At 35.2% G+C, this 12,283-nt stretch overlaps 2 protein-coding genes across 4 annotated transcripts in view; one reads left to right on the forward strand and one right to left on the reverse strand.

Moving 5' to 3' along the window:
- The window catches only part of c8h2orf76 (chromosome 8 C2orf76 homolog), a 331,828-nt gene that overhangs the window by 194,054 nt on the left and 125,491 nt on the right, over positions 1–12,283 (forward strand). The gene's annotated exons all lie outside the window — the stretch shown is intronic.
- vps13d (vacuolar protein sorting 13 homolog D) overlaps positions 1–12,283 on the reverse strand; it is a 187,744-nt gene that overhangs the window by 111,634 nt on the left and 63,827 nt on the right. For all 3 annotated transcript variants that reach the window (XM_028807954.2, XM_028807955.2, XM_051930739.1), the window contains 8 exons: positions 8,963–9,167; positions 6,816–7,017; positions 6,486–6,657; positions 5,905–6,020; positions 5,561–5,785; positions 2,777–3,042; positions 1,841–1,974; positions 1,582–1,737 (listed from right to left, as the gene is read on the reverse strand). In XM_028807954.2, the coding sequence (XP_028663787.2) occupies positions 1,582–1,737; positions 1,841–1,974; positions 2,777–3,042; positions 5,561–5,785; positions 5,905–6,020; positions 6,486–6,657; positions 6,816–7,017; positions 8,963–9,167 (1,476 nt within the window). The remainder of the gene's footprint in view (positions 1–1,581; positions 1,738–1,840; positions 1,975–2,776; positions 3,043–5,560; positions 5,786–5,904; positions 6,021–6,485; positions 6,658–6,815; positions 7,018–8,962; positions 9,168–12,283) is intronic.

Here is a 12,283-nt window from a genome sequence, read left to right on the forward strand (position 1 = left end):
TAGGACACATTACACCATATCATTATTTATTTAATAAAAACTAAGCCAAAATGTAGAAGCACTGTGTGAAAAATTAAGTCCACCCTTGCTGCTTCCATAGGAATTAAGAGGGTAGGTAGCAGCCAGATGTTAACTGATCATCTGCAAGTATGGCGTGTTTAAAAGAGTTGCCAGGAGAAAGCCTCTTCTCTCTAAAAAGAACACAACAGTATGGCTTAGGTTTGCAAAGCTGCATCTGAACAAACCACTAGACTTCAGGAACAATGTCCTTTGGACAGATGAGAGCAAAGTGAAGATGTCTGGCCATAATGCACAGCACCACATTTGGTGAAAACCGAACACAGCATATCAAGACAAACATATCATACCAACTGTCAAGCACTGTGGTGGAGGGGTGATGATTTGGGCTTGTTTTGTAGCCACAGGAGTTGGGCACATTGCAGTCATTCAGTCAATCATGAACTCCACTATTTACCAAAGTATTCTAGAGTCAAATATGAGGCCATCTGTATGACAGTGAAAGCTTGGCCGAAAATGGGTCATACAAAAGGACAATGATCCCAAGCACACCAGCAAACAAAAGGGCTGAAAAAAGAAAGAATCAAAGTGTTGCATTGGCCTAGTCAAAGTCCAGGCCTCAACCCAATTTGAATGCTGTGGTAGGACCTTACAAAAGCTGTACATAAACTAATGCCTGCAAACCTCAATGAACTGAAGCAACATTGTAAAGAAGAGTGGGCCAAAATCCCTCCACAATGATGTGAAAAACTGATAAAGTCATACAAAATGAATACTTCCAAGTTACTGCTGCTAAATGTGGTCTCCAAGCTATTCAATCATGGGACGTACTTAAGTTTTTTTACACATGGCTTCTCCATTTTGGCTTCATTTTTGTTAAATAAATAATGAAACGGTGGAATCTGTTGTTTGTTGTTTTACACCTGAGGTCAGATTTAAGTAATTTTAGAACATGGTAAGGGTCAGATGATTTTATGTCCTGATATGTCAAACCATTAAACTGTAAGAAGATATATTTTCTCTTTCACCTGACTTTATATACCTCATATACATATTTGTTTTTTCATATTTACTATGGTCTATGAAAGATTGCATTTGGATTCAGAAGACTGTAAATATGTACCTGTAAAAATGTTCTTGTTTTTCAACTGGCATTTACTATAAATTTAAGTCTGTCTGAATCTTATTCGAACAGATAGAGCTACTGCTTTACATTTTCAGAATCTCCAGCCTGGCAGTGAAGTTTATCTCTCAATGTTTAGGCAAGGTTTCTCTTTAGGAATTTCAGTTTCTCCAAGCATGTTGGTTTCCTCCCACATACATGGAGGGTTAATTGGTAACTGTCAGTTGGCTTTATAACTTTATAATGGAAATAGCAGGTTTGGAAAATGAATATAGGTATCTTGTATTTCGTATGGCATCATTTACTTAAAAGTTATATAATTTTTTTTTTTAACTACTTTTAAAATCACATCTTTAATTGAGATAATTACAAAGTTTAATCCCTTGCCTCAGACCTGCATAGTTTCAACATGATTATAAAGCAGTTATTTTATCACTCACTTCAAGCAATGGGGGGAAGTCTTCTGTGCTGAAAGCATCCATAAGTCCTGATGTGCTCTCATAAGTGGGATTTCCAAGGAGTTCTATCTGGATATTAACTGGGTCAATAATAGATAAGGCAGTCTCCTGCTCACTGCCTAATCGACAAGAAAACACCTGTACAATAAAGCAAGAAGTGATAATGAAATAACACAAGTGACTAGACACAGGCTTGTTTTTAGACATAAACATTATAGTTGGGGTGATCAAAAGGCCTCACCTCAATGCTGGATAGGCTACCAGAGAAAGGGCGATCTACGAAGCGTGGCTTGTAAGTTAAAACCGTTGTGCCCTTCAAGATGATGGCATTGGTATCAACACAGGATGAGTCTTCCACTACCACAAACTCTGTGCCTTAAATTTCAGAAAACCAGATTGCAAAAAAAAAGAATATAACAGCACTGAAAACACATCAAAATCATTCAAACATATTCAGACCCTGTTTTGTATCAATACAGTGTAACTTATGGATGTATATGTACCTCAGTAACTCTACTTTTGCTGTTTGTAAATGGATATGGCTATAGCTATAATAGTGCATATTTATTTATTTATTTTTGCAAAAACAGTTTCTAACTTAAAATATATATTCACTGTTTGCATTATATCTGAGCTAAGGATTACCAACAGTCTGTGAGTGATCCAAACTATTTATGTGCCTCGGCATCTTGGTTAATCTCAGCAAACCTGGTATACTGGTAGTCTGCTCCACCACAAGTCTTTTCCGATAAGTCTTCCAACAACTGATAAGCAATTTCTCTTCAGAAACTGGCAAACTGGAATAACACTGCAATTCTACCCAAAATAAGCTGGGCTGTAGATAATTCTTCATGAACCTTTTCAGGATTGTTTAGGTTGTTTTCTATTTGTTAACACAAATGGGAAGTGAATCACTATCTTATATGAATATAATATAGGCATCAGCTTATCCAGATCCATGTTATTCATCAAATAGAAGGGATTCCTACTCCACTGGGTCTCTATGCAAAGCCCAAAACCTGAAAATTGACCCTGCACTCTGGCCTCCAAAGGTCATGCAAAAAGACAATTTCCTCTCGGGCATTAATAAAGCATATCAAATCAAAATCAAAAATATTAAATTATAACTGTTAAACTGAAGTCACTAAAATGCATATACTTTTGAAGACAAACTCACCAGTAACATTAATCTTGATCTCCAAATAGCGCTCCTGTGGAACAGGGACAGTAGAACGCTTTGTTACTACACCAGTTTTAACCGTCTTTGGCATTCCTCCTTCGCTGCTTGTACTGCTGCTACTGGGCCAGCGTTGGCGAGTTGGGGTAGAGCCTTTTTTGCCTGGGGTACGTAGGAAGTCCCGAACCAAAAACAACCAATCAAAAATTAAGAAAACACGCAGATTGTTGAGAACTACTGTGAAAGAAGAGGACTCCCTTGTAGACCTAGGTGACAGAGGGGGAGAAACAAGACAAAAAGATATCTCAAAATATTACATACAGGCTGAAAGGAATAAACAATATTTGAAATCGAGAAAACCTACCTTTGTTTCTGAATTAAAAGTTAACAAAATAAAAATTAAACTAAAATACCTTCTTCTAACAATTAAAAAAAAAAAAAAACTACACTGCAATAAAATTTTTCAAATTAAATTTTGCAAGTCATTTCAAAATAGGATAACACAATTGACATCAACTGCAACACAGGCATCAGACTAAAAGCCAAGGTGTCAGACCTGCTTTCTAGAAGTCATTACTACTTACTACTTTCTTAGTAAAAAAGTGGGGCAAAGTACTGCACCCTACTGAGCTTTAAGCTTACTGTATAAGAAGGTTCAATAGTAAATGGTAAATGGCAGGTACAGTTCTAGATTTTATAAGTTTTTTGCATCTGAGTTAGACATCAGAACTGTGGATTGGATTAAGATAAACCCTAATGAAGGTAAGCATGAAGAATCCAGAGAGAAAGGGTTTCATAAATCTAATAATAAGTCATAGAAAATAACTGAAAACATAACTAACTCTGTTCATAGTAAAATTATCACGTTTAGAAATCAACTTGGAATCAAATTAAATCAAATTAAATTTAATGTGACAGACACAAATTATGCATTGAGTACAATATGTAGTGTCAAACTTAGTAATTTAACACAAAGAAAACACACTGTCTGATCTAGAAATCCTAATGTTGTGTTACATTGCATGTCTTTGGTTTAGCCTTTAATATTTAGTTATGAGCAGTTACAATTTTTCTAACTTTGCTTATCAATAGTGTATTAATCTGTTTTGAAAAAACTGTGGTTTGATTACTTTGAAATTAAGAGTCTAAATCACCAGAATTCCACTTCCTAGAGACATATTAAAAATTTTAAGGAAGATTTTCTTCAGCTGTAGATTATTGGCTTTATCAAATGTGAAAAAAAGTTGGTAACTAAAGAAAAGAACATTTTGCCACAACTTCTACAAACTAACCTTAAGAAAGCAAGTGCTTTGTGTTATACATATGTGCTGAAACTGCTTCTGCGGGGAAAACTGACACATTTGTACGATCTATAACTTATGATTTGTGATTTCACTGTCACTCTCAAATATCAGCAACTTTCCCTGAAAAACTGCATCATTTTGACCTTTTCTCTAAATCTTTCACATGCTTTAGTTCCTGCAGCTTTGTTTGTTAATGTCTAGCTTGTTTCCTTTGGCATTTTTGCAAAAAGCTGTGACAGGCAATAACTGCCAGAGAATACTGATGTGAAAGTCCTAAAATGAACTAGGCATCATAACTAAATTTTAACCCAATTAATAGCAGCTTATTTCTTATTTTGGAAATTCTCCTCAGGATCATTCAGTCTTAGAGAGTATATGAATCCCATTTTATGCTGCTCAGTCCTATAAAAAACTGTGCTGCATTTTTTTTTAGCTACTTAGAAGCCTTAGCATGCTTCTCTTGTGTACTGTGATGTGTAAAAGAAAATACACTCTCTTCCAATGCTATGATTTTACATATCAGGACATAACCAAAATAAAAGCTCCGGGCTGAGCAGCCAAAGATACTGCTCTAATAAGGAAACAATCACAATTCCCAAGCATCAACTGACTGAGTGCACCTAATTAGAAGCAGATGGCTAGAATCACCTTCTAGACTGATCTGGAATAACTAAGAGTGTGGTTACTTTTTCACACACTTCTACTGCATGTTGGCAGTTTGTGCAGTATAAATCATGACAAAATAAAATTTGTTACATGTTTTTTATTTTCTTTTTTTAAATCATTGGAACTCTAGATGATCTTAATTGGTAAATCTTCTTACTGTCCTAGGTTCTACATTATTTGCAAGTTAAAATCCGTACTTACAGAACTTTAGAACCTGCATGGCATCATTAGTAGTTTGCAATCGTAAAAGCATTTTCTAGGTTTTGACTATAGAGAACGTAATCACTTTATCTGTTATTGAACTTTGTGATATTTGTATTTTGCTGCATCAGAAGCCATCTGACTATCCAAGTGCACAGGTTTATACAAGTACATTTAAAGGCTCATCATGTACAGAGTGCATTGAAATTCATGTCCTAATCAGCACACAGTTGTTTTTTTTTCTTCTTCACTTTTCTGATAGCCTTATATTTTGTTAAATTCATTATGTCTAGAACCCTTAATATTTTTTTAAGATTTGTTCTTAAGCCTATTGCTATCTGGGGAAAAAAATTACATATATATATATTAAGTAAACCTTCCTCTCCTTGTGCTATTTTTAACATCAGAATACAAGTGGACTGCAATGAAAATACTTGTATCTACAAAAATTGAATACTACTTTAAAGTAATACAGATGCAGATAGAACTGCCAATTCTTAATGTTTGGCATTCTATTAAATACATTCCAAACAGACCACAAAGGACATTTGTTGATAACAGGCTCTGCAGTCTTCTAGTTTGGCAGGGATAAACTTTATCCCACAAACCTTACCTGAAATGCAGCTCCATCTGAAGAGAAGCTCGGTTCATAACAGATTTTGATGGCTGAAGAACACAGCTGAAAATGTTCCGCTTCTTCTCCGGGCATTCTGCACTAGTTTCACCTTGTTCTGTGTACCGGGTATCAAATGCCAGAAGGGAATGTGAAACAAGGTTTACAGTTTTGGTACCATTAGAAAAGCTTTCAAAGAGTAGTTTGGATTTCATGAAGTCAAACCTAACAAGAGAAAACAATAGAACACTATTTGTGATTTTTGTAAGCACGACTTTAAAATCATGCATTTGAACTAAAATGTCAAAGCAGAAACATTTTCACCTTTAGATAAAGAAAGTTACCTAGCAAGGGATTTAGTTTCCTCTGCAGTCTCTTTAGTATCCAGCAACTCCAAACTGACATTGACCATATCAATCAAAAAGGACAGACCAGTGTACACCTCACCGCTCAGGACCGTCTAAAGAAAAGCTAAAAAACATAAGTGCCTGCAGTGCACAAACATACTGTATGCAGACCTCATTTACACAATTATTTAGTGGGGCAAAAACAAAATGAGTACATTGAGACATTCCAATTTTAAGATTTAAGATTATAAAAGGATATTTTAATTGTGAAAAGCTTTGATTCTAAAAGTAACCTTGCATATTTTAGAGTTTTTCCAACCATTTTAAATTTAATAGAAAAAGACTAATGCTTAGTGACCATATACAATCACAACAGAACTGAAACTAAAATTAGATTAAGAAAAAAAAATTAACATTGAAGAAACAAAAAATGGGTTTTGATAATTAATTAGATGTTTCATGATGAAAAGCATTTTCACCTGGGATAAATTAAACGATATGGGTATTCATTAGATGTACACTAATTATTATTATTGTTACTACTATATGTAGCTTTTTCTTTAAAGGTAGTTCCTTACATAGCTCTTTGGATCCTGGAGATTATATGGTCTCAGAAACTCCTCCACTGGCTCACCCAAATTGTTCTCTAAAAGACCACGAATCAGCTTGTATCGTTCCAGGTCTAAAGAGCAGTGCACTGATGACAGGCTTCCATGGATTGTCATGTCTGGAACAGCGTGACTTATCTCCCTGTTGTTGACATATTTACAAGAAGAGGAAACAAAACAGAAAAAAATATCAAAAGCTGACATCAAAAAGGTGACAAAACTATGAATTAAATGGAAGTGGGTATTGATTTACTACCTTATTTATTAAACAATCAAAAAAAAAAAAAACGCATGACTCACTTGTCTAGGTTCCTCTCAACCTGCAGTTTGAGCCTGCAACGCTCCTTTAGCAAGTTGCTCCCTGTATGTTGCACAGAGTAGGAAGGATAGATAAGATCCATATCACCTTCCACTCCATTCCCTCTGGAAAGCCTCTCCCCTGCAAAAATGTCCATTTCATGCAGGTCCAGTGAAATGCAGTCGAGCAAGCACAAGTGATGCTCTGAAAAACAGTCCAGGCAAAAGTCATTAAAACTACATTCCAGTTTAATTACCATTTCAAAACAGAACAGTAGATATGTTTCAATTAATTGGTTCTGGTATAGTTCTGAGTGTAGGTTTCAAAAAAAAATGATGCAACAGAGTGGTCGGTAGTGTTACCAACATTCTTACTTCAAAACACAGTTGCATCTGACCATGAGGTAAGATCAAATAAGATATGCACAAAAATCAACATAGCAATTGGACAACCCTCAAAAAATATAACTAAAACAGCATTTACTTCTATAGGATATTTTTATAAACAGGATGTACTTTACAAGATGTCAAAAAAATAGCTACCAGAAAAGAAAAATAAATTAAATTAAAAAAATAATGATGGACAAATTAACAGAAATCAAGACACACTTATGTAAAAAATATATATATATATATACATACATACACATACAGTGGGTATAGAAAAGAATCACCCCCTTCGAAATATTCCCATTTTTTTGCTTTACAGCCTTAAATGAAAACACACACACAAAATATTTCTTCCCAGCTTTGCTTGCTCAATTCAACCTATAACATCCAAGTGAAAGATATCACAGCTACAGTTCAGAAAAATTATAAGACAAATCAAAAACAAGACATACTGAGATTAATAAAGGATCACTTCCAATGTCAATATTTTGTTGAACCATCTTTTGCTTTAATGACAGCCTTGAGTCTGTTGGGATACTTCTCTATCAGCTTTGCACATCTAGATTGAGAAATATTTGCCCCCTACTCTTCTTTACAGAACTGGTCAAGTTCGGTCAAATTGGATGGTGAGCGTTGGTGGACTGCTATCTTCAAATCTTTCCACAGATTTTCAATGGGATTTAGGTTTCGGGCCATTGTCATGTTGAAAGGTGAACATTCTGCCCATCTTCAACTTTTTGGCAGAGGGTAGCAGGTTTTCCTCAAGAATTTGACGGTATTTTGCCTCATCCATTTTTCCTACTACCCTAACGAGAACCACAGGCCCTGCAACAGAGAAACCCCCCCACAACAGGTTGCTGCCACCTCCATGCTTTACTGTAGGTATGGTGTGTTGAGGATGGTGAGCTGCATTGGTATACCGTTTGGTATTGAGACCAAATAGTTTGATTTTGGTCTTATCTGACCATAAGACCTTTTTCCACTTGGCATCAGAATCTTCAAGGTGCATTCTGGCAAAGCTCAAACGAGCCTTAATGTGGCCTTTCTTCAGAAGTGGCTTTTTCCTTGCGACCCTCCCAAACAAGCCACAATTGTGGAGCACTTGTGAAATTTTTGTCACATACACACAATGGCCACTCTTTGATCACAAGTGGAAGCCAGTAACCATGGTCTGCAATAGAAATGGTGGCTACTTATACCTTATTGAGTTTACAAATATTGTTTAGAAGGGGGCTGATCCTTTAATAATCTCAATAGTTTGTGTTTTTTATTTTTTAAAATTCTTCTGAACTGTAGCTGCGATATCTTTCCCTTGGATGTTATAGACTGCATTGAGTAAGTAAAGGTGGAAAAAATATTGGTGTATGAGTTTTCATTTAAAGCTGTAAAGCAAAAAAAGGGAATATTTCAGGGGGGGTGATTCTTTTATATACCCACTTTATATCTATCTATCCACTGTAACTAGTAGAAAGTTATTAACAAATTTGCATTAAAAAACAACAGTCTAAACCAACAAGATACACACTGTTTATCCAAAAACACTGTTTTTGTTCCTGGCTGTCTATAACAATTAAATAGAAACTTTAACAAACATAACTGGAAAAATAATTTGCCTAAGGAGCAAGATCATCCAAAAAGTTCGTCCGATTTATAAAGGTATGTGAAATGGACAGAAGACATATTTCTTACATAATGAAAACACAGTAATATAACATCTGTTGTGTCTATTTTCCTTCTATCAAACATCATCAAAAACCCACCTGGACTGTCAAAGTTATCTGCTGATCTCAAACTTCCAAGCAAACTCTGGGGTCGGTTTAGTATAAAGGATGAATCCTCTTTAATGGAGCAACTTGTATCTTTACTTTCTCTTGAAGGAAATTTTCTTGATGTGGCATCTTCTTTCGGCTCTTTATTTACTCCGTCCTGGGGTGTACGGCTCTGGAAACCATTTGTTCCACAATCCTGTATATAAAGGTGTCAATGTTTTTGATTTTGTCAAGAAAGGACAGATAATGTCAGAAACTGTGGAAAATCTGCACTTCTGCTCATTACAATATTACATAATAAATTGCATTTTGTATTGTCTTTAATTTTGTGCATGTTATGTTGTAATTGGAAAGGTATTGTTATGCATTTCTGCTTTCCCTTTTCGCTGTTGCTTATAACATCTGCAGACTGAGATCAGTTCAATGGTTCCTTCAATTTTTCCCAGGTGAAAAAAAGTACTGTACTGATGAAAGATGAAGCCTCCATGACAATATAAACAATTGGTATTGATTAATAATCATCTACAAGCAAGAGATAAAATATGTACAAATATATTGTAAGTTTATTAACATTTCATACTATAATTTTACATGCACTAAATCCATCTTTTTTTGAAATGCATATTAGTACACAGGATAATCTACATGGGTCCTTAAGGCCTTATGATGGCAAAGTGGAGCCGCAGCACTGGAAAGGCTTAATCTGATTTCTGGTATAATTTCTTTTCCTATCTCATAGTCTCAATAACAGGCAAAAGGTCAATCCTCTATTTAACAATAAGACATGATGCAACAGTTGTGCCAGATTAAGAATTAAAAAGAAACAAGATACAACTACTAAACAAGATAACCTCTACCGATGAAAGTGACATACATTTCTTATAATTAGCTGATAAATGATGCTTCTTGTTAAACTGATGGCTATCAAGGAGAGATAGACAAATTTTGTTTTTATGAACCATTTTGCCATGTCATGTTTTTCATTAAGTGTAGAGTCACATCCTTAGCAATAGTCCTCATCTGATTTTAATAGAAACGTGAGGCTGTAAACTGTTTACTGTGTTTAAATAAAAATACAAAGTATTTTCTAAGTATAGGCTTGACATGTCCCTCATGGAGTTAATGTTCTTACATATCAGCATTTTCAGGGATTCAGTTTTGCTGGAAGATAGGAACAGGTTCTTTGCAGACAATGATGTGGCATGAGTGTAAAGATGTAGTTTAGATATATGTGCTATGTTTGAGAACTTCTTTTAATTATATATCAGTGACACAAGAGGGCCTTCTGTAGGCAGAATGTAGTCATTTTTCATGAAGCTTGACCACATTCAGTAATTCACAGCCAGCACTTTGACACACTGCACTGTTGCAAAATAGCTGTAAAAACAATGGCTTCTACTTGCTGGTGCATGCAGAATGTGGATTTCACTGAGTAATATTAAGAAAAGCCTTTACTATTAAGCAAGCCATTTAGTAGATTGTAATTTGTATGCTATCAAGCTCTTTTGACAGTCACATTCTTGTCTGGCAAGTATCATGTACAGTATGTTACTAAACTTACTTTAAAACCAAATGATTACAAATATTCTATCTATCTATCTATCTATCTATCTATCTATCTATCTATCTATCTATCTATCTATAACAGTTGTCATAACGTGGGAGTAATGAACTACTTTCTTAGTTTTTATTTTTTAATATAAGTGTGGTACTCAGTAATTAAAGCAATAACTAGAATTGAATGCATAAAAGAAAATAAAAGGAAAAGACAGTATTTCAGAATAACTGTTGACCAGAGTATATAAATGCATTTTTTCTCGCAGTGAAGCAGCAAAGAAATATCACACAGATATCAGGCATATCAACTGAGGCAGAAAAAGTACAACATGCACCAAAAAAAAGAACAACCACACCAAGCACATTTTGGTACCTTGTAAAATGTTGGATCCTTGTATGAACTGGCATGCAAAATTAAATTCTTTACATAAAAAAAACACAACATAAAAACTGTGTTAGATAACTTATTAAAACAATGAGCAAAACTATCAAGTTTTATATCTCTTGTACAATGATACATTCTGAAGATTAAAAGAAATAAAGTTAGTGGAATCAAATGTGGATTGAAGGTTTAAAAATTATTTCAATATGATGTTATACTGAATGCGGTGCTACTACACGTGGGTATGTGTTTACAAGAAGTATTTAATTTTGGACAATGCAGGCAATACCGGCACACTTAAAATTTTGTTTCACCATATAAGGCCACTAGTCATTTACACTTGCCAAACAATGTGTGTAAGGGAAACTTTGTATATACAGTAATTATTTAAAAAGTATATACTATCTAAATTTTGCATAAATATCAAAAAAATTACCATTGAGAACATAATAGATATTATTCCCACACAATTTATTTAGTCTTTTCTCCTATCAGCATATTCTAATCTACAGTTATCCTTCCAGTTTCTTTTTCGGACCATGTACTTCATTACTAACTCGTATCTTTGCTTTCACTCAGTTACTTGCAACCATTCATTGTTTCACTTTCCCCTCAGTGAACCTGGAATGCTACACAGGTTTAAGCCATACTTATCCAAGTGGCCATCTGTGTTTTCATGGAAAGCCATCTTGCCCTCTTCTCAGAAACACTCTACGGTTGAGGCTGGGATCTCTTTTCCATTTACATTTGTTATCGCTATACTTTCACAACCACTTTTAGCTTATTTTTCTAGCCACGTACAGATAATGTCTAGATCTTACTTTCATTCACCTCTTTCAGTACTTAAATTGTTAGCCCAGACATTTAACTTCCTCTTAGCACTGTTATTCTGAAATTAAAAGCAAAAACCCTGTATTTATCCCCACAACTCTGAAATTCTTGCTGCTACCTTCTGCTTTTCCATCCACATATACTTCACTCAATATTGCTCTAGATCAGTGTTTCTCAACCTTTTTGGTGTCACTGCACACTAATTCCCCATGTAAGTGGTCACCAAGAATGGGGAAAGGAGGTGCCCCCCTGGGTGAACCGACCACAGATGTCGCTTTATCCTTGGTGAAGCAAAATTGATCCATCATAGCGGGTTGGTTTCCCCTTTAATGAATCGAGCGTCATCTTCAGAGCGGTTTAAGACCCACCTTGATGAATCGAGAGTGACCGTCAAGAGCGGGTTGAGGGTGCAGAGTGGCGGACAGCTGCAATCCACTGAGTGACTCATTAATACAGTGGAACCTCTAGATACGAGTTTAATTCGTTCCAGAACTGAGCTTGTATAGCGAATTTCTCGTATCTAGAACAAACTTGCCCATTGA

Source organism: Erpetoichthys calabaricus, chromosome 8 (assembly GCF_900747795.2).
Source record: "Erpetoichthys calabaricus chromosome 8, fErpCal1.3, whole genome shotgun sequence".
Classification (NCBI taxonomy): domain Eukaryota; kingdom Metazoa; phylum Chordata; class Cladistia; order Polypteriformes; family Polypteridae; genus Erpetoichthys; species Erpetoichthys calabaricus.